Below are 19,429 nucleotides of genomic sequence, written 5' to 3'. Positions count from 1 at the left end.
GCCACAATTCTGGCCGCTTTGCAGAGAATAAACTATTATTTACATTATTTCCCTCAATGACAGCAAAAAATAATTATATAATTTTTTCTGTAATCACTTGGTAAAACCTTTACCTAATTCATAATGTATTTTAGTAAATCTCAACAAAAACATTCTACACTTTTAGAGTTTTTCCCCCGCTTTAAGCTGGATGTATCCATGGAATCTGAAACACGGTGTTCCTGCAGTTCAGAGATCCCAGCAGTGGGCGGTAGTGGCCGCAGCACAGGAAGGATTCACTGCATCACCGGAAGACCCCGTGTCTGTTTTATTTTCACCATCACGCTATGTCTGCTGTCGATATAACTTTTACTCATCGCTAAATATGTCACACTGAGAGAAAACCGCTGTGGTTATGGATTTGAAACCACGATAAGATGAAGCGATATGGAGATGCTAGCGTACCTGCTGTGTGTGTCTGTGCTGTGCAAGCTAGCTCGAGCTAACGATGCTATTATACACAATGACAGCTACGTGGCGAAATGAGCTTAAAAGAGGAGCAAGGTAAGATAAATACACACATGCTGTTTCTGACATTATGTTTCCAACATCTCTTTGTATATTCATGTTAGTATGTCATTGGTATTGAGTGAGTGAAAGCTAAAACGTGAAGGTGAATATGCCGTAAAAGTCAGTGATGCTCTGTAACGGCAGCTTCCTCTCAGATCCGTGCAGACTTCACGAATGCATAATGTAGTTAAGGTGTAATGCAAGTGTTATATGTAGGTACATGCAGTGAAGGTGGCCTTTGGTCCAGCAGGTTTCCAGGCTGAAAGCAGCAGGAGCCATGAAAGAAGAGGGCAGGGACGAGTGCGGAGGTCCAGCTCTGTATGAGGACCCGGACTTCCGCTGTGTGGACGCCTCCCTGTTCTCTGGCAGCTCCACGCCTCTGGCCAGACTGCAGGGAGACATCACCTGGCTACGGCCCCAAGTAAGCCTGTCTAGTGGAAATGCCCAGAAAATTCCTTATTGGTTATCTTTCCATTGATCGGGTGTTGTTATTGATAAGATCCTGCCACATAGGGCTTGACATTTGTGGCCTATTAGCTTGTGCCGCCTCACAAGATGAGGGGATTTCCTTTTTCTGGTGGTTGACCTGATTATGAAGGACTCTCAAAGTTACTGCTCTGTATCTCACAAAAATAAATATGTGCAATTAAATTAACCTGCTCTGCTGTTTCCAGCCATATCACTGTCTCAGTCCCAATTATTATTTCCATTTCACATGTCAAGGAGATCTGCCCGTCACCAGCTCTCTTCCCAAGCAGCATCAGCCTGGGGCATGCAAAGCAAGGCCTGTTAGGAGACTGCTGGTTCCTCTGTGCGTGCACCTTCCTGCTCAAGAACAAACAGCTTTTAAACAAGGTAACACAGGCTGGTTGTCTCATCAGTTTGATTTTGTGAGCCCCAGCACTGGTTTTGTTCTAAATGTGGAGAATGTTCATCGTGTTTCCTGTTGTCACTCGCATTGTCGTTGGATCCTGTGTAGGTTCTGCCTGAAGATCAGCCACAGTGGGGTGACAGCAGGTACAGAGGCTGCTTTCATTTTTGCTTTTGGCAGCAGGGACACTGGACAGAGGTGACCATTGACGACCGCCTGCCCTGCATTAATTCATCTCTTTGCTTCTCACGCTGCCACTCCCCCACTGCCTTTTGGGTTGCCCTGTTGGAGAAGGCCTATGCCAAGTCAGTTGATTCCTTGAGATTAACATGTATTTTTCAAACAAGACCTAATCATGAGGAAAAGTTTGAAACCCCCCTTTCCTTTCCCTTTCATCTTCTGCAGGCTTCGTGGTTCATACGAGCGACTGTGGGCAGGTCAGGTGTCCGAGGCCCTGGTGGACTTGACAGGTGGTCTAGCTGAGCGATGGAGCCTGGGTGACTTTGGCTCGGAGGAGGAGCAGCAAACAGCACAGGACAGTGACCAAGTCAGAAAGAGAAGGCTGGACCTGAACCTTCTGGACCCTGTGAAGGATGACTGTGTGCTCAGCTGCTCCACTCACAGCACGCCCGGAGGTCAGAAAAGTGTCTGCTCACAGATAATACAGTGAGTGATGCTGTGCCACATCACTTGCTGGCCTTCTCTATTTCAGGACTCACTGAGCTGGATCAGTACCACGCTCTGACTGTCATGGAGTGGCTGGATGTGAAGAAGGTGTCAGGGGGTGAAGTACGGCTGCTAAGGATCAGAAATCCTTGGGGAAGACGCTACTGGGGAGGAGCCTGGGTATGGAGGTGTGTGTCAGACTTGTCTATTGTGGAGTATATCTGACACCCAGATGTGTGGAGTTGAAAGTTGTTAAACCAGATGCTTCAAATTACAGATTACAAATGTTCTTAAGATTAAAGCTTTTTGAGTGCTCAGAAAAGTACTATACAAGAACCAGTACATTTACCTTTTATTTACCTAATATTCTCAATAGCAGTACCTTGGCCTCCAGTAACACTGTGATGAATCTCATGGTCATTTTTGATCAGGAAATGTCCTGTAGTGTCCATATTAAACAAATGAAGGAGCACTATCTTGAATTTGTGTGATATGTCTAGTTCACACATTCAGTACTTCTAGGCTGGACTACTGTAATTCATTATTGTCAGATTGTTCCAAAAACTGTGTATTTGGACATTGATTTAAATTTTTAAAGTTAAATCATTCACAAAAAAGAAAGCAAAACAAGACAGCTGATCTGTTAGCTACTAGTTGATGCCATCACTCTACAGATCCACAGCCACACAGGAGCATATTCACATAGTTAGGTTCTGGTGACAGCTCTTAAAGGTAGAGTTCTGCTGATATTTGGTGATTTAAAAGTCAGATATTCCAATATATAAACCAATGTTGTTGTTTTTTTCGTGTTTAGTTATTTCTTTACTCATTTATGTCCGACTCTGCTTGGATCAGCTGCTTTATTGTGTTTGGAGTGTTCCCAACAGGGAAGTTGCAGAGTGCCATCTTGTGGACAAACTGTGCAACATCAACACAGCAGCGCATCTTCTATATCTTTTAGTTTTGGTTGATAGATTGGCAACTAGCTCATATCAACCTGTCAATAAATAAATTGGCCGGGCTCTACTCAAAGGTTACTCAATTTATAAAGTGATTCATTAGATTTGACAGCACTGGCTTTAAGATTTCAGACTTTAGTCGCAGCCATTAGGTGTAACTGATGTCTGTCTGAAGTTGTGATTTTATCTCACTAAAGTCACAGTTATTATACGGAATTTGGAGTGCATTTCTGGAATTCACACCTACATCAACAAATTTGTAAATGTGGGAAAATCCAGATGTTTCTTTGCCTCTCTCTCTGCAGAGGTGCAGGTTGGGATTCTGTTGCCCCTGATTGTGCTTCGGAGCTACAAGCCAGGGTGGCAGACGGTGAATTCTGGTTGGACGAGGCTGAATTTATGTCCCAGTTTGATGACGTCACAGTGGGCTATCCCATCAGTGAGGAAGGACACTTGAAGAGCATTTATACTGGTGTTGCCTTATTTTGTTAAAGAGGTTTTTGTTGTTTCAGATGTTACTTTCTTGGTGCCCTTGTTTTAACCTGATGCCTCTCTGCTCCGGCAGGAAACCTGCTGACACACAGTCATCAGCTGGCTGGTCGCTGGGTAAAAGGGCACTCTGCTGGCGGTAGCCGAAACTGCGGCAGCTACGGCAGCAACCCCAAGTTTTGGCTTAAAGTGTGCGAAAGAGGAGAGGTGGTGGTGTCTCTGTTGCAGTGCCGGAAATGGAGAAACACAGAGAAATATGCACAAACCCCAGTCGAGGACAGCAACAATACAAAGCACCAGCATTACCAGGCCATCGCGCTGCACTTGTGGAAGGTTTGTTCTCTCATTTAGTGTTGACATGCGCTCGTGTGGCTTTCCATCGCTTTACTGAAAGTATGTTTGCACTAGGTGGAAAAGAAGCGTTTCAATCTGAGCCGGATGTTGAACAGACCTCCTCGCGCTTCTACTCACTGCCATACCTACGAGAGAGAGGTGGTTCTCCACGGGCAGCTGGAGCCCGGATTCTACCTTCTCATCCCCAGCACCTACCAGCCAGGAGCCGAGGCCCGCTTTCTCATCAGGGTCTTTTCCTTCTCTTCCATCTCCCTCAGGTAAAATTATTACGTTTTTCACGAAGTTATTTAATGTTTCTGATTTTATTTGCGCCATTAAAACAATTAATTTCATCCTCAGTGCCATGAAAAGCCCAGCACCCCCACTGCCTTTAACAGCAGACAGTGAGTGGGAGACCAGCTACTTCCACGGCTCGTGGGTTGAGGGAAAGACAGCCGGAGGAAGCAGGAACTTCCTGTCTCACTGGCAGAACCCCTTCTTCCCTTTTACAGTTTCTGATGATCCAGCAGTGACATCAGGAGTTAACGTCAGGGTTACCCTGCACCAGAGCCGGCCTGATACGGATCTGCACCCTATTGGCTTCCACATTTATAAGGTCAGTAAAATACAAAGTCAGAGCATTAGTGTTAGCTTAGATTATGTGACATCCGTCCTTCTGCAGTTCAGTCTATACACTAGGATAGAGTTCACATCGCCTCTGAATAGCTTAACATTATTTTGCTTCTCTTTATCCGGTACTGCTTTAAGTCGAAATATCTGCTTTTAACAACATAACTAGGTAGTAGAAGGACAATCTGAGCAGATGATATCCAGGGATGAGGATCCTGTGGCCAGCTGTGTCCCTCACTGTTACACGCAGGACGTCAGTCTGGCCTGTTCACTTCCTCCGGGGGCTTACTCCATAGTGCCGTCCACTTATCAGCCCGACTGCTCTGCAGGCTTCACTCTGAGCCTCGCTCGCAGAATACAAAGGTTAGCTCTGTCATCAAGCAGACGTTTTTTTTAATAGGTAGCAAGTTCTTGTCGCTAATGATGGTGGATCTGTGTGTGTCTTTCAGGAAAGTAGTGAAAAGCCAGGAAAGGCTCGGGAAAGCCGTTCAGGAGGTTAGTGAATTTGAATTATGCATTGTATTATGTAACACGAGGAATTCATTAGGTGGAACCAAAGGATTTAGTGTCTGGGTGAATGTGCAATATTGTCCCAATCCTCTCCATCCTTTCCTGTGTTATGAACTTGAATAATGGCCAGAAATGTAGTTACCGACGAACATTATGACATCACGGCGATGTTGACCTTTGACTATTTTAATTGTTTGATGTCATTACTTCTCCATTTTTTCCTATTAGACTTTTGTGATAATTTTCTTAGAATTGACATGAATTCTTGCAATGTAAGCTTTTTGTAAAATAAGGGTGACCTTTAACCACCAAATTCTAATCATTTGTCCCGATGTTCAGGTAAGTGTTTGTGCCAATTATGAAGGCCTGACAACTCGCACTGGAACACACGCTAGTACAATTACGACTTGTTAGCATGCCGCATATTTGCGTGACTTAATGCGTAGTTAACTGTTTAATGATTGTGGTCAGAAGATGGCAGCACTCAATAATCCCTCTGTCTTGTCTGCCTCTGTCTGGACGGCAGGTTTCTCACGTCTCTGTGATGCAGAGCTAGATCTCTGGGACCGTTGCTGCTCCACTAACATCGACTTACCTCCATTTGCCTCTTGGCCCGTGATGAAAGAACCAGCCAGGCCACAGATATCGCGTGTGTGTTTGTGTGAGCATACATGTACACGCTCCCTGTGGATGAGAAGGCAAGCAGGCTTAGTGGGAATCCCAAAAAAAACCTTTATCCTGAACCGCCAAGGCTCTGGGTTGATGGGCAGCTACATGCTTGTCGGCGATTAGGACATCAGAGGTTGTCGGTGGGCTGGGCTGCTAATGAAGTATGACGGGACTGGCTGGTGTAAACAAACAGCCGCCACTGAAGAAGGCCGCCGCTGCTCTTGCTCATTCACTCACTGGTGCGCCTGCCGGCCCAGAACAAAGGGCCCTCTCATGAAGGTCCTCGTGGAGGCACAGGGGGCGAGGGGATGGTCTGCAGAAGCAGCGCCAACCGAACCACACCACACCGTGATATACCACCCCGGAGCTTTCCTGCTGTCCCTCACCCCCAAACACTCTGCTTTTTATCTGGCTTTAATTGTTTGTTTCCAATACACAAACACAGGGGTTTTCATGGTCTTGTAGCCACTAAGCTTCCATAATAATGCCTGAACCGATTTGGACCAAAAGAAGTCCCAACTCCATCCTCACCCTCCAGCTCCCTTTGTTTTTGTTTTTTTTTTGCCTCCCCCGCCCCTCTTCAAAACTTGGTCCACAGCTCTGCTTGGACCTGAGCACAGCTACTGTTTGAAGGTGCTGCGAGAACAGATTACAAGCAGAGGAATGGAAAGCGATGAAACGAGGGTTGCAGCGTATCAGAGGAATTCGATTGCTGTGATTAAGCCACCCGTGTTGTTCTGAGGCTGTTCTTGTGTGACAGTGTGTGTCGGCCTGCACATACATCTGCGCTGAAGACACAGGGTTTCTGTTTATTCAACAGAGTCATCAGACTCTGAAAAACTACAATTAACAGATCACAGTGGTACTAATGTGCATTTATTATATCTTAAAGTTCTGAAATGTGGAGAATAAAATAAAATTATTGGGACTTTTGCTTCATGTATGCATATTTCTTAATTACTTATTTATTTTAATGCACATTTCAATTAAGTATAAATGAGTACATGCTTGATAGTAAAGATGTGGCTCACCTTTGACCTTTTCGTGCTCATCACTAAGATCGATACATGGCATGCGCGTCCACTAAACCGCTGCTGTGCGCGTCGCCGTCACTTGCTGCGGGATTCAGGAGGCTGTGGTCGGACTCCGAAAAGACTCCTATCTACAAAATAATGAACAACAAATTTGACGCGTGAGTATTTAAAACATTTCGCTGAATATCCAGAGAGCGGTCTCGTCGGTCGCTACTGTGAACTCACTGGGGAGGGTAACATAAGCTGACCGTGGTTTGCGTGTGTGAGAGGTGTGTCAGCTTTATTATATGTTTTTGCATGAATTCTGTGAGTTAATAAAAGAACAGGAGTGCGAGGACAACACCTACACGCGCTTTTAAAAAGAAAGGGAGCAATACCTGTGAGTAAATGGTGCTTTTTGATGAAGAATTTCAGTGTTGTTAGCTGTTAGCTTGGCCTGGAGGAAGGCGGATAGGCCTCGAATCCTCGGTGTGGTAGTTAACTGAGAGGCGGGGAGAGGCGCGTAGAGGCCGGTCACAAATTAGACTCGCGTGGCCAATAAATGCAGGAAACTGGAGAGACACTGTTACACGCAGAGAGCTCTTATTAATAGTGACCGTAGTTTAAGATTAGCACAGAGCGCATGTTTGCAGGCCACAACTTTAAAATGCATCAGTTGCAGGTTTATTGGGTTAAGTTGCCCTAAATGAATACAGCAGCCATACTGCAAATCTTCTATTCGTCGAGGATATAGTTTGTGTTAATTTTTTTTCTTGTATTTCTGATGTGTTGACCAGGATGAGGGCACAACTGAATAATTTAGATACTGGTTGCTGTAAGACGGTATAACGCCAACAGACTGGGTAACAAAATGACAAAAGATTTGATTTAAAACACTCTGTAAAAGGAGTTAAAATGAAAAGGGCTGTTACCTGACAACAGGTGTAAAGTCTTTTGATTTCAAATATTGATTGCATTTCCCTCGATTGTAGTCTGAAAGACGATGACAGCGGAGACCACGACCAGGACCAAGGCTCACCGAAAGACGGTGAGAAGGAAAAAAACGAAGATGAAGAGAAGGAGCAGAACACTTCCAAGAAAAAAGTGAGGCCGCTAAAGTCTTACACAGATGTATGTGCAGATTGTGCTACTATTTGTTGAACAAAGGTACAGTTTCTTTAGTTTTGGCTTGTTTGTTAAACTATAAAATTTTGAACATCTGGAAATGAATTAAACAGTAAATATAATTTTTGAAGAACCTCTTAAATTAAAGCAAAAAGTCTGCACTTTAATCACATGTTAATTATTAGATTTAAAATCCGCTTTGGTGGTGTACAGAGGCAAAATGACAAATTATAGCTCTGAGTCTGTATAAAGTTAATATGTCAATGAGCTGTACAAGTTACTCTCTCATTTCCGGCAGATGGTGGTGCCAGGAGCAGGAGAACACCCTCTCCAGTACAATTACACCTTTTGGTACTCCAGACGCACCCCAGGGAGACCAGCCAGCACTCAGAGCTACGAACAGAACATCAAACAAATTGGCAGCTTTGCTTCGGTCCGTCGCTCCTCATCACATCTTTATATGGCTTAAAACAGGAGCCAGTGCACTTTTCCTTTTGTTTATGTGCCCATGCAGAGCTGCACACTCCACATATTGACTTGTTTTCCACTAATTATTACAATTGTCCATCCCAGGTGGAGCAATTTTGGCGTTTCTATAGTCACATGATCCGACCTGGCGATCTGACAGGTCATAGTGACTTCCACCTCTTCAAAGAAGGCATTAAACCCATGTGGGAGGTAAACACACTGGCTGATATCCTCTATTTGCTCTGGTTGTTTGGTTATGCGTGAAAGGCCTGATCTGAAATTGTGTATGTTTAGGATGATGCTAATAAGATGGGTGGGAAGTGGATCATTCGTCTGAGAAAAGGCCTGGCGTCTCGATGCTGGGAGAACCTGATCCTGGCTATGCTCGGAGAACAGTTCATGGTAGGAGAGGAAATCTGTGGGGCTGTGGTGTCAGTACGTTTCCAGGTATTGCCAAAAGCAGACACACTCGGTTGCACATGGTCACTAACTGCCTGACCTAACGCTCACACATGCCTCCTCTTCATGCTGCTTCTCGCCAGGAGGACATCATCTCCATCTGGAACAAAACAGCCAGTGACCAGGGGACCACCGCCCGCATCAGAGACACCCTGCGCAGAGTCCTCAACCTGCCCCCCAACACCATCATGGAGTACAAGACACACACAGACAGCATTAAGTATGTATGTCTTCTCCTTTTTTTATTTTCTTCTCCAGCTTTCCTTTCTCTTCAGCTCATTCCATAAACCTGCATGCTCACACACATTTTCCAACCAAAGAGGCAACGAGAGAGTACACTTACATGTTGCCTTTTTAATGGCTTGTTTTTAACATGCTCAGGTGATAAGATGATGGTTTTCTGTAAGTTAGATTTTTATTTTGACAGTATGTTTGGATTTTAAGGGAGAAATAACAAAAACAATTATCAAAATGTTTTATTTTATTGTTTGAAGTATTATTCCAAATTGAAATGTATAACTGTACACACAACCACATATCTTGTGCACGTCTATATACTAATATAATTTTACAAACTCCCATATTTTTCTATTAGTTCATTAGAGAGTGAAACAAATGCCCATTTAACTGATTATAATGGTTTTCCATTGCAGTCTTAACCTTGAGTCAGTATTTCTTCAGTATACAAGAACTCAGTTCTGCCTTTTGTTCCCATTTTCATGCTTTTCAAAATCCAAGTGGGGAAAAAAACAACTAGTTCTGTGTCCATGTTTGTCCTTTGTAGCTTTGAATGTGAATGCCTAGTATGATGGCTTTCAAGTCCTTTTACACAATCTCTATATCCTCATGTAGATGTTGTTGCTCCATTTTTTTTTTTCGCTTGGCGCTTGATATTAATGAGATGGGGATGTTCTTGACACACGTTGTTAAAAACTTCTGTTTATAATGGCCAGCCTGTCCAAAGAAAGGATAAAAAGCTAAAAGACCAACTTCTTCTGCACGAAGGCACAGAAAAGATGCACAGGGATTATTTTGAGCTCTGAATCGTGCAAAGCTTCTCTAGTAAAGTCTAGAAATACCAGTATGGAGCTAAGAATAATAAGTCCCATTCATTCTAACATGGCCTGTATAAATCTTTATAATATTGAAATGACCTCTGTTAGTATATTTCTTTATTTTGGCAGCTTTAGCTCATAAAGCTAAGCCTAAATTTTTTATTTTCATCATTAGTTTTTGGTAACTGTGAATACAACTATTTTTTTTCCCCATCTAAAGCTCTCATTCAGTTAACTGATGGGCTTACGATTCTTCAAGGAAAATAATTATTTCTTTATGCTTTTTACTGCGAATTATAATTTACTGCATCCTCCTCTGTTTGCAGAGCATGGGAAGACTTCCATGGTCTGGTGAATGCTAGCGGAGGACGTTAGCCCCCCGTCACCGAGATGCTCAGCGAAGAGTAAGAACTCCTGCTGTGGGATTTCACATGAACAACAACACAACCTGTGTGATGTAGTTAGACTCTACTGATGTGGTCTCTGTTTGCGGTGTGCAGGTGTGTGCATACGGGATGTGTTGGGGGAAGCCGAGTCCAGAGAAGGGCAGCTCTGCGTGGATTGGCACTGCGTAATGCGAAGACAGAGCAAAAGTCGGGGACCGAGGCCAGGAGACCGTTGGGTCTTTGTGTCAAATTGGAAATGAACAGAAAAGCCTTTCAACAGAACACTGAAACAGGTCTATGAAAGAGGTGATTTTAATCAACTGGAAGAGGAAATTACAGTTTTGTTTCTTTTTTTTTCTTTTTTTCTTTTTTAGTAATGCAAGTTGTAACATCTTTTAACCAGTGAGTGACTGGTGTGGGCTGTTCTGGTCATGAACGCTCGACAAAGTGTGCTTTAAATACAACAGAATCAGTTGTACTCTATATGATTTTATTGCTTAACGTGACATTTCACCTGCTGTTAAAATAGGTGTGCTAATCAGTTTTATTGGGACTCAAACAGGGTTATTATAACACAGTGCTGTATTTTAACTACAATTCCTCTGGTCATTTTGGACTAGAACAAATATTAATGTTTAAATGCAATCCACATCAAAGATCACTTAATACGATTTTTAAAAAGTTGTATCCCAAAGGATGAGGATCCTGTGTTGGGCAGGTTTCTATAACCGGCATCTTTAGAATGAACTGCCAAGCTGCCTAAATCACTGTGCCTGGCCTCAAGCCCGACCTGAACCAGGTTTCCCTTCCCTGCCTTCTCCTTTCTTTACCCCACCTTTTAAAGGAAGGGCTCTGCTTTAATGTTAAAGGTGTATAGGAGTCCTGAAACACTGATATTCACTCCTTTTCCATTTTGTAGTCCACGAAAGAAAACGGGGCCCAGGGTCTGTTACAGTTTTTATCCTGGGGAGCTTTTTTGTTTTTTGTTTTTTTGTTTTTTTTAATATGTTAAGAAAGAGCCTACAGTTTGTTGAAAAACTGTAATGCTGCCCTTATTTGTTATTGTGATGATGGATGCAGGTGTGTGTGTGAGTGTGTGGAAAGCGAGGAAACACTGTTGGATGTACACCTGATGGATTATAGCAATAAATGGTAAATATGCATCTGCTGCTAAAGATGGTTTAGTGCCATTTTTCTTTTATAAACGCTGGAACTGAAGCTGTGGAGTTTGCAAGAAGCCGAGATTCCTCTTTATCCGCTCTTCTTTCTTCCCAGACCGGGAAGCTTGGGTGCCCGTTGGTCTGTAAATCATGTGATGATGCTGGTCAGCTCATTTCAAAAAACATATGATTCTGCAGAGAAATCATTCAGACAGGTTAGAAACAGTGTTAGTTTTTCCATCCATCTATTCGCTTCCGCTTATCCTTTTCAGGGTCGTGGGGGGGCGCTGGAGCCTATCCCAGCTGTCATAGGGCGAGAGGCGGGGTACGCTCTGGACAGGTCGCCAGTCTGTCACAGGGCCAACACACAGGGACAGACAACCATTCACACTCACATTCACACCTAGTGACAATTTGGATTATCCAATTAACCTATCCCCACAAGCTGCGTGTCTTTGGACGGTGGGAGGAAGCCAGAGTACCCGGAGAGAACCCACGCAAACACGGGGAGAACATGCAAACTCCACACAGAAAGACCCCGGCCTGATGTTGGAATTGAACTCAGGACCTTCTTGCTGTGCGGCCACAGTGCTAACCACTGTGCTACGTGTTAGTTTTTCTTTGTATTAAAATGTCTTCTTTATGTATGCTTTTTATGTTTTTTAGAGAAAGAAAGCAAGTGTGCAACGGGGGGGGAGAAGAACGGTCTGAACACTTTTTGGCTCAAAGTAATAATTTACTCCTTAAAGAATCTTTACATAAGCAGATTTTTGATGCTTGCGATTGATACCCGAGGAAGATCCCACACATCAAAATGTTGCTTTTGTTACATGTAAACATGTTGGTTGTTTGCATGTAACATCAATATAAATTATGATCTCCAGTTGTAATGCAAGTTCCAATTAAACCAAATCGTGAAAGGCTCCTTACGAGCCAATACATCAAATATTATATTCTAATATTACAGTGCACCCATCTGGGATCATCTTAATATAGTGTCCTGATTTTTATACTGAACCGCTGATTTCCAGTTAGTATACAATGATCCCAAGGCAGGGATGTCAAACATACAACCTGGGGGCCAGATTGGCCCTACCAAAGGATCCAATCCGGACCAAAAGCATTTAGGAAAATTAAAAAGAAAAAAACATCAAATAAGGAGGGCATGAACTTAAAATATGTTTAATAATTACTCAGTCAAACTAGAGTGAAAATAGGAGAAACCTCCTTGCAACTTAAAAAACAAAAACCTTTATCAAAGCATTTAAAAAAAATAAAATAAAAATTAAAGGTATTTGTAATGACCAGCTGCTTACCAAGAGATGGAGCGTGTCAGTGATCATGAGACGATTGCCAAGATTGCCGGGTGGGAAGGAACTTGTCTTCTAGACATATTGCATCTTATTGCCAATTTGACCTCCATTCAGTCACAGAGTATGCAGATTCTGTCTTATTGTGGTTTTATTGATGTATTAATGCACAAAAGTCATTTTGAAGACAGCAGCTGACTGCGAGTGGTTGCAGACCTGGTCCTTGTCTTCAAAGCAACCACCAGTACAGATGGACCAATGATACTGTTAGCTAAATGTACTTTTATATTAATATGATTAACAGTTGAAATCATTACCTAAAATTACAAATATATAAGTTATTCACTAAAATTATAGAATGAAATTAAAATTGTTAGCTGCTGTTTGAAGTAAGTATGAATGAACAGATAAAACTGTTGCTGAATGTTTATTCATTAGTAAGCTAATTTATTCATAACACATACTTGCAACTAAGTCTTCAAAGTCTGAGGTAGAAACTTTGGGAAAGGTATAATTATATTGTGTATGACAGAACATCTTCCCACTGACGGACACACGTGCTTACCAACAGGAAAGTGGCTGCCAGGAGAAGGAGTTTGGTGTGTGACTCCATACTGAGTGGAACTAGAAGATGAAAATAGAATACATACAGTTGTACTAAAGCCGTGATTAAATAATAAACTATGTTTGTGACTTTGGTATACTTAGAAATGTTAAAGAAGTCTGATACTAGCCAGAGAGATGCAGTTAATGTTTGGCAATTATCTTTTTCTTTAAAAAAAAAAAACAATCTAGTGGTGTTAGTTGATGTCCCTGTAAATATCATGGAACAGTCTTTTTTTCCATTTATTTTTTATAAATTAAAAGCATTCACCGGTGACTTTATTAGGTACACCTGTTTGGCTGCTTGTTAACACAAATCTGACCAGCTAATCACTAGAGGTGGGAATCACCATACATCCCACAATACGATATTATCACAACACTTAACGCACAATATGATACGATATTATTGCAATTTTTAAAAAAATATTTTTAAATATATTCAGATTCTGTACATACAGGTAAACTTTATCAATATTCATTTTATCTAATCTCAAAGTCTCACACTCAGTCTCTCATTTCAGTCAGTTTTATTGTTGACAAACTGAACGGTTTGTATTACAGTCTAGTCCAACTTAACTGAATGCAACCATCTGGTACAATTATAGCTATTCTGAACTATGAAATTTATGAAAACTATGCAGCCCATTCAGCAACTGAAGAATTTGAAAGTAAATTAAAACAAAATATAATTTTACATTAAATAAAGTTTTAAACTTAATTAAAATAAAACGTGTCTTAAATTAAAATAAGTAAACTGTCATGTTTATTGCTGCCAAAAAAAGTTAAACACATTTGGACAGTGAAGTAATGTCAGGATTCTGGCTCAGAAAAAGGATCAACATGCTCTGAAGTCAGAGCATGTTCCATTCCACAAACTTTTTTTGTAACAAAATATCGATTTCTGCTGTCCCTGTATCGATACATTATTAGCAAACAAAATATCACGATACTACACAGTATCGATTTTTTTCCCCACCCCTACTAATCACATGCCAGCAGCTCGAAGCTTTTAGGCATGTGGTTGTGATGAAGACGATCCACTGACGTTAAAGTTAAAAGTGCCTTGTTGATGCAAGATGTCAGAGGAGAATGAGCAGATTGCTTCAAGCTGACAGGAAGGCAACACAAAGTCAAATAATACTAACTTTATTATTAAAGTTATATAGCACTTTTCTAAACAGAGTTGCAGCCAACGTATGCAGAAGACAGTGTCTGAATGCACAATACATCAGGCATGCTCTTGCATACCTAGCAGAGCTACAGCAGACCACACTGGGTGCCACTCCTGTCAGCTATGAACAAGAAGTGCATTGAGGTGACTGTTGTTGAGGTTTGGTGCTATGAATAAAACTGAATGTTGTTGATTTCTGCTGCAACATTCAGTTGTTTCAGAATTTAAAATGAACAGTGTGGAGTCATCGATCCATCTTGCCTTGTATAAATGGTTCAGGCTCCTGGTGGTGTAATGGTGTGCCAAATATTTTCTTGGCACTCTTTGGACTTAGTATAAACGGCATTTAAACACCACAGCCTACCTGAGTATTGTTTCTGACTGCGTCCATCCCTTTATAAGCACAGTGTACACATCTTCTGATGGCACCATGTCTGAAAGTGCAAACTGTTTGTTTTGTTTTTAATGTGACAGTGAGCTCACTGTGCTCCAATGGCCTCCAGTCACCAGGCCTCAATGTAATGGAGTAACTTTGGGATGTGATGGAAAAGGAGATTCACATCATGAATGTGCAGCCAAAACTTCTGTTCCAACTGTGTGATACTGTCATGTCATGATAGACCAAAGTCTCTGAGGGGTGTTTGCAGCAACTTGTGGAGTCTCTGGCACAAAGACTTAAAGCACCTCTGAAGGCAAAATATACTGCAGTTTAGTACTAGCGAGGTGTACCTAATAAGGTATCCGGTGAGTGTGCTTTATTATATTGGTCTGTTGTTTTTCTTTCAGTCATGTTTCTTATCTGTTCAGTAAATAAAAGTATCAGATCTGAAGAGGTCGATTAAAGTAAACTTGGTCCGAAACTAAACTTTGGGAAAGGTAAATGTTCTCTGGCATCCTGTCAAAGACAAATTAGGAATGTAATTTACTGAGGTAGAACTCACCCTCCAGCCCAAAGTATTCATGGTCCATGTTGTGTTCTTCGTTGAAGCCAGGCCATTTCTTCCATATCGTGCCTATTTCCTCACCAATGTTGGAGACAATCTAGTGTATAATTTAAAACTGCATGAAAGCACTACTGCAATGTTACACTTTTCAGTCACACATATACTTTTATGAGTTATAAATATTCCTACCTGGAATTGTTGGTTGGAGAAGCAACGGCATGGACAGCAGGAGCCCTGGATTCTGATGGTAGACGCCCCTCCTGAAGCGCAGACCTCCAGGAGGGGCGTAAACATGCTCCACCTGAAAACATGGTCACCAACACACAGCAACTCAGTAACCGTGCACTAAGCCTCCTGGCAAAGAGACTGGCCAGTGCTTCACACAGAGGTGCAGCCCAGTCTTGATGGTTGGATGATTGCATTTTCAGCTGTCATGATTCTGCAGCACCAAAGCAATTGTTTGCTCGGTGTCAGAAGAGTTCAATTTGGGACATGCTTTATTAGAGCACAACTGAGAGAATATTTATACCAAGTCGAACTCTGGTCACTGAAACCTCTGCCAGGCCAGTCCTAATTGGGCACAACTTCACCGACTGTTGCTTCTGGAAAACTCTAAATTTGACACACAAAGACACCCCCGCTAACCCTGGAGTCAGATTTAGGCCAGATGAAGAAGGAAGTATTTTGGGTTGACGACAGAAGAGCCGTGAGCCTGCCATGCCATTGGCCAACATTCCCATTAGGAAGGATGTCGCATTCCTTCCCCTACGAGCCCACGCCAGCTCTGTTGGTGTGTTTTTGGTGTGCAGACAGCTGTGCTGTGCATTAACCATCCCAGGTTTATATTACACTCAGCCTGTTCAGAACAGGAAAGGCCCCGACTGCTATTTACAGACAGGCCTGAGCATCTAGGCCAGTGTGGTCCCAGGCCTTGAATGACATGGAAAAAGGCTCACATGCGAAGTGTTTAGTCTGACAGTATAAAATGCTACTGGTGTTTGTTCATCCAAATTAAAAATGTAAAATTATAGTAATAATAATAAGAAAAAAATATACTATGTGAATGTTATTCTTCAAACTCAAATGATCCACAAAACAACCATTTTATCCAGACTAGTTCCTTACTTCTAGGCTGGACTGCTGTAACCCATTATTATCAGATTCTTCTAAAAGTTCCCTGAAAGACTGTCTTTTTGACAGTACCTAGGTCCTGTCAAAATGATGACAGGACCTAGGTACTGACAGGGACTAGAAAGAGAAAGCATATTTCTCCCATACTGGTTTCTCTTCATTGGCTCCCTGTTAAATTCTGAATCAAATTTAAAATCTTTCTGATCACATACAAGATCTTGAATAATCAGGCCCCCTTTTATCTGAAAGACATCATAGTACCATATAACCCCAATAGAGCAGATTGAGGTTTAAAATGTTCCTTTCTAATCAACTTATAGTTAGGGCTGGACTCTGAGCCAGGTTCTCCCAGAGGTTTCTCCCTTTTAAGAGAGAGCTTTTCCTTCCCTGTGTCGCCAACTGCTTGCTCACAAGGGGGTCATCTGCTCGTTAGGGTTTCTTTCTAATATTGTTGGGTCTTTACCCTACAATGTAAAGTGCTTTGAGGTGACTGTCGTTGTAAATTGGCAATATAAATAAAACTGAAATAAATGAGTGCAGACTAAAGACTTCTGTGGACTCCTTCAGACATAATTATATTTATGTTTATAATTTTTGTTAACCCATTAACCAAAGGCCAGTAGTTTGTAAAATTCAGTTCATTAGATTTCTCAGAGAAGCTAAAGAGGCTCATGTATGAAGTATGTCTCCTTAATATAAATCTTCACCACTAACTTTACCTACTTACCTACAGTACCTACCTATATATTCACTCTCATTATAACAACAGAAGTGAGTTATATAAGCCTAAGTGTGGCTTGATCACATGTAGTTTAGAACTACTGAGCAACATAAGGAAACAAACTCATCAGCGTTTAGTAGGAACATATATACACCAAGGAATGAACAAGTTTCCTACCTCTGATGTACGGTGCCAATGAGATGGTTTTGAGGTGTGTACGCTCTCATCTCCATCAGGCAGCAGCCGAGGCAACAGGCGTCCACCCTAAGGGGCCTTTCAAAATAAAAGACCTGACTGCCCTCACTGTCAAAGCCTTTCAGGGTGTAGGCCCGAGCTGGACCACAGCACTGCAGACACACACAGGAGCTCTCTAAGAGGAGGGAGAAGAGAACAAATGCTGAGAATATGCTGAAAAACATCAGTAGTTATAAGAGTAAGACACGTGGTGGAACGGGACAAATACCTTCCACAGCCACAAATGACTGTGACCTGTTGCCTTCTGTAGTGATGTTATAGATCCTCCTAGAAACACACTGAGGACCTGCAGTCAGGATGTGGTATTTTCTTAACGCACACACATCTAAACAAGAGTCCTGTTTTATGTAAAAGAAAAAAGTAGTCCTCCTCACCTTGCAGCTCTGGCTTGGCAGTGATATGAATCTCACTAGCAGTTTCCAGCACAGACATAAAGCATGATCTCACTGCACTACCAGTCTTCTTCACCGGTGGCTGAATCAAGCCATTCTCAGCAGTCTGGCCCAAAAGCTGCTCTTCAGATTCCAGGTCAGGAGGCATTTGGTGGGATTTGGGTGGAGTGCTTTGAGTCTGGCACTCACAAGAGGGTCCACAGCGGTTGTGAAAAGCCCTGAAGACCATGTGAATGTGCTTCTCTCGCTCAAGTCGTCCAAAGGGAAGAGGCTGATTCATCACGGCTGACATGGTCTCAAACTGAAAAATGAATCATACCGAAACCTTAAAGAAAACATTTGAAGGATGGATGCTTTAACTCATACCCAGTCTATAGGCTGCAAGCAAGTTACTTAAATAAAGTATAGTAGGTGCTTAAAGAAGAAAATCCACACACATCTTTCATTATTTACAAACCAAATTCCCCCAAAAGTTGTGAAAGTGTGTAAAATGTAAATAAAAACAGAACATGGCAGCAACATGTATTAAAAAAGCTGTGAGCAGGGCCATGTTTACCCTGTGTAGCATCCCCCCTTCTTTTAATAACAGCCGGTAGACATCTGGGTACTGAGAAGACCACCTGCTGCACTTTTAGAAAAGCTACGATCATATCTGCTCAGCACTGCTGGATCTTTGTCATATTTTTGTTTAATGGTGCAATTAACCTAATTAGTTGTAAAATGTTCCTCCAGCTGTTTCCTTTGAGTACCACTTACTTTCCCAGCCTTTTGCCCACCCCAATTTTCGGAGCCATTTTCTCAGTTTAAACGTTTGATATGTTTTCATTGTTCTATTGTTAAGAAAATGTAGGTTTATCAGATTTTCAAACAATTGCATCACAACTTTTTGGAGCTGGTGTTGTGCCTTAAATACTAAATATTAATCTGACAAAATGATAAAACATCCACTAAAACGGTCTCAAAATCATAGCAAATAGATCTTTATCATGTAAGCTTGTAATTTAAAATTTAATAAATTTTTATGTTGTGATCAAAAGTTTGATAGGGGAAAAAAGGAGCTTTCCTTCTCCTGTACTGTGTTTCTTGGCAGTTCCCTGGTATCAATATTAACATCCTCCTTGCAATAGCTTAATACTTTTTCACATTCAGATCACACGTTAATATTCCTGTCTCACCCAGCCTGCAGCTGCGAGTAGCAGCTCACAGCATCAAACCGAAGCTCCCTTGTATAAACATTGATAGCTCAAGAGTTTCTATACTGGCTAAGATCTTCCTGGAGCCTTTACTTATCATGTTTTTCCAATAAGAGATTAGAAAGAAAGAAAACAGCACAAAAGAGCATCACAGGCCTGCTTACCATCAGTGTTCACCCTCCACAGACTCGGATCATCTAAGTGTTACGAGCAAGAAACCAGGCGAGCCTTCATGAGTTATCATTATCTGGAGGGACTAAGCCTTCTTACCCCCCGTGTGTTTGTGTGGCTATTCACATAGCAGTGTTTGGCTTTGTGAGTGTTTTCGGACTTCAGCTCCATCTCAAAACGACTCTGTTTCCAT

At 42.0% G+C, this 19,429-nt stretch overlaps 3 protein-coding genes across 7 annotated transcripts; 2 read left to right on the top strand and 1 right to left on the bottom strand.

Moving 5' to 3' along the window:
• Positions 1-239: 239 nt before the first annotated feature.
• Positions 240-6,609, top strand: capn10 (calpain 10). Of its 3 annotated transcripts, none has more exons than XM_085253574.1 (13): positions 240-543; positions 800-970; positions 1,273-1,404; positions 1,529-1,725; positions 1,826-2,055; positions 2,133-2,274; positions 3,351-3,484; positions 3,611-3,867; positions 3,943-4,145; positions 4,228-4,483; positions 4,667-4,860; positions 4,947-4,992; positions 5,534-6,609. In XM_085253574.1, the coding sequence occupies exons 2-13, from the start codon at positions 827-829 to the stop codon at positions 5,561-5,563; spliced, it is 1,965 nt and encodes a 654-aa protein (XP_085109700.1). In that variant the 5' UTR covers positions 240-543; positions 800-826; the 3' UTR covers positions 5,564-6,609. The 3 variants fall into 3 exon arrangements, with proteins under 3 accessions (XP_085109700.1, XP_085109698.1, XP_085109699.1); XM_085253572.1 differs by having other exon boundaries at positions 241-543; positions 3,351-3,517; XM_085253573.1 differs by having other exon boundaries at positions 241-543; positions 797-970; positions 3,351-3,517.
• Positions 6,610-6,621: 12 nt separating this feature from the next.
• On the top strand, positions 6,622-11,357 carry eif4e2 (eukaryotic translation initiation factor 4E family member 2). Of its 2 annotated transcripts, none has more exons than XM_085253578.1 (8): positions 6,622-6,868; positions 7,682-7,793; positions 8,113-8,247; positions 8,388-8,492; positions 8,577-8,729; positions 8,825-8,961; positions 10,123-10,200; positions 10,297-11,357. In XM_085253578.1, exons 1-7 carry the CDS (start codon positions 6,744-6,746, stop codon positions 10,169-10,171), a joined length of 816 nt encoding a protein of 271 aa, XP_085109704.1. In that variant the 5' UTR covers positions 6,622-6,743; the 3' UTR covers positions 10,172-10,200; positions 10,297-11,357. The 2 variants fall into 2 exon arrangements, with proteins under 2 accessions (XP_085109704.1, XP_085109705.1); XM_085253579.1 differs by having other exon boundaries at positions 8,825-8,965.
• Positions 10,522-19,351, bottom strand: LOC146553711 (phospholipid scramblase 1). 2 transcript variants are annotated; one of them, XM_085253577.1, is made up of 8 exons: positions 19,230-19,351; positions 17,855-18,173; positions 17,689-17,766; positions 17,403-17,595; positions 15,563-15,674; positions 15,371-15,470; positions 13,218-13,276; positions 10,522-11,534 (listed from the first exon to the last, which is right to left on the bottom strand). In XM_085253577.1, the coding sequence occupies exons 1-8, from the start codon at positions 19,230-19,232 to the stop codon at positions 11,508-11,510; spliced, it is 891 nt and encodes a 296-aa protein (XP_085109703.1). In that variant the 5' UTR covers positions 19,233-19,351; the 3' UTR covers positions 10,522-11,507. The 2 variants fall into 2 exon arrangements, with proteins under 2 accessions (XP_085109703.1, XP_085109702.1); XM_085253576.1 differs by having other exon boundaries at positions 10,522-13,276.
• Positions 19,352-19,429: the final 78 nt, after the last annotated feature.

The sequence above is a fragment of the Mchenga conophoros genome, linkage group LG18 (assembly GCF_057382185.1).
Source record: "Mchenga conophoros isolate Kocher_MC1m ecotype Shallow Benthic linkage group LG18, M_conophoros_male_GT1.1, whole genome shotgun sequence".
Lineage (NCBI taxonomy): Eukaryota > Metazoa > Chordata > Actinopteri > Cichliformes > Cichlidae > Mchenga > Mchenga conophoros.
Note: the sequence above shows the minus strand (reverse complement) of the source record. Positions and strands in the feature narration are given on the sequence as shown.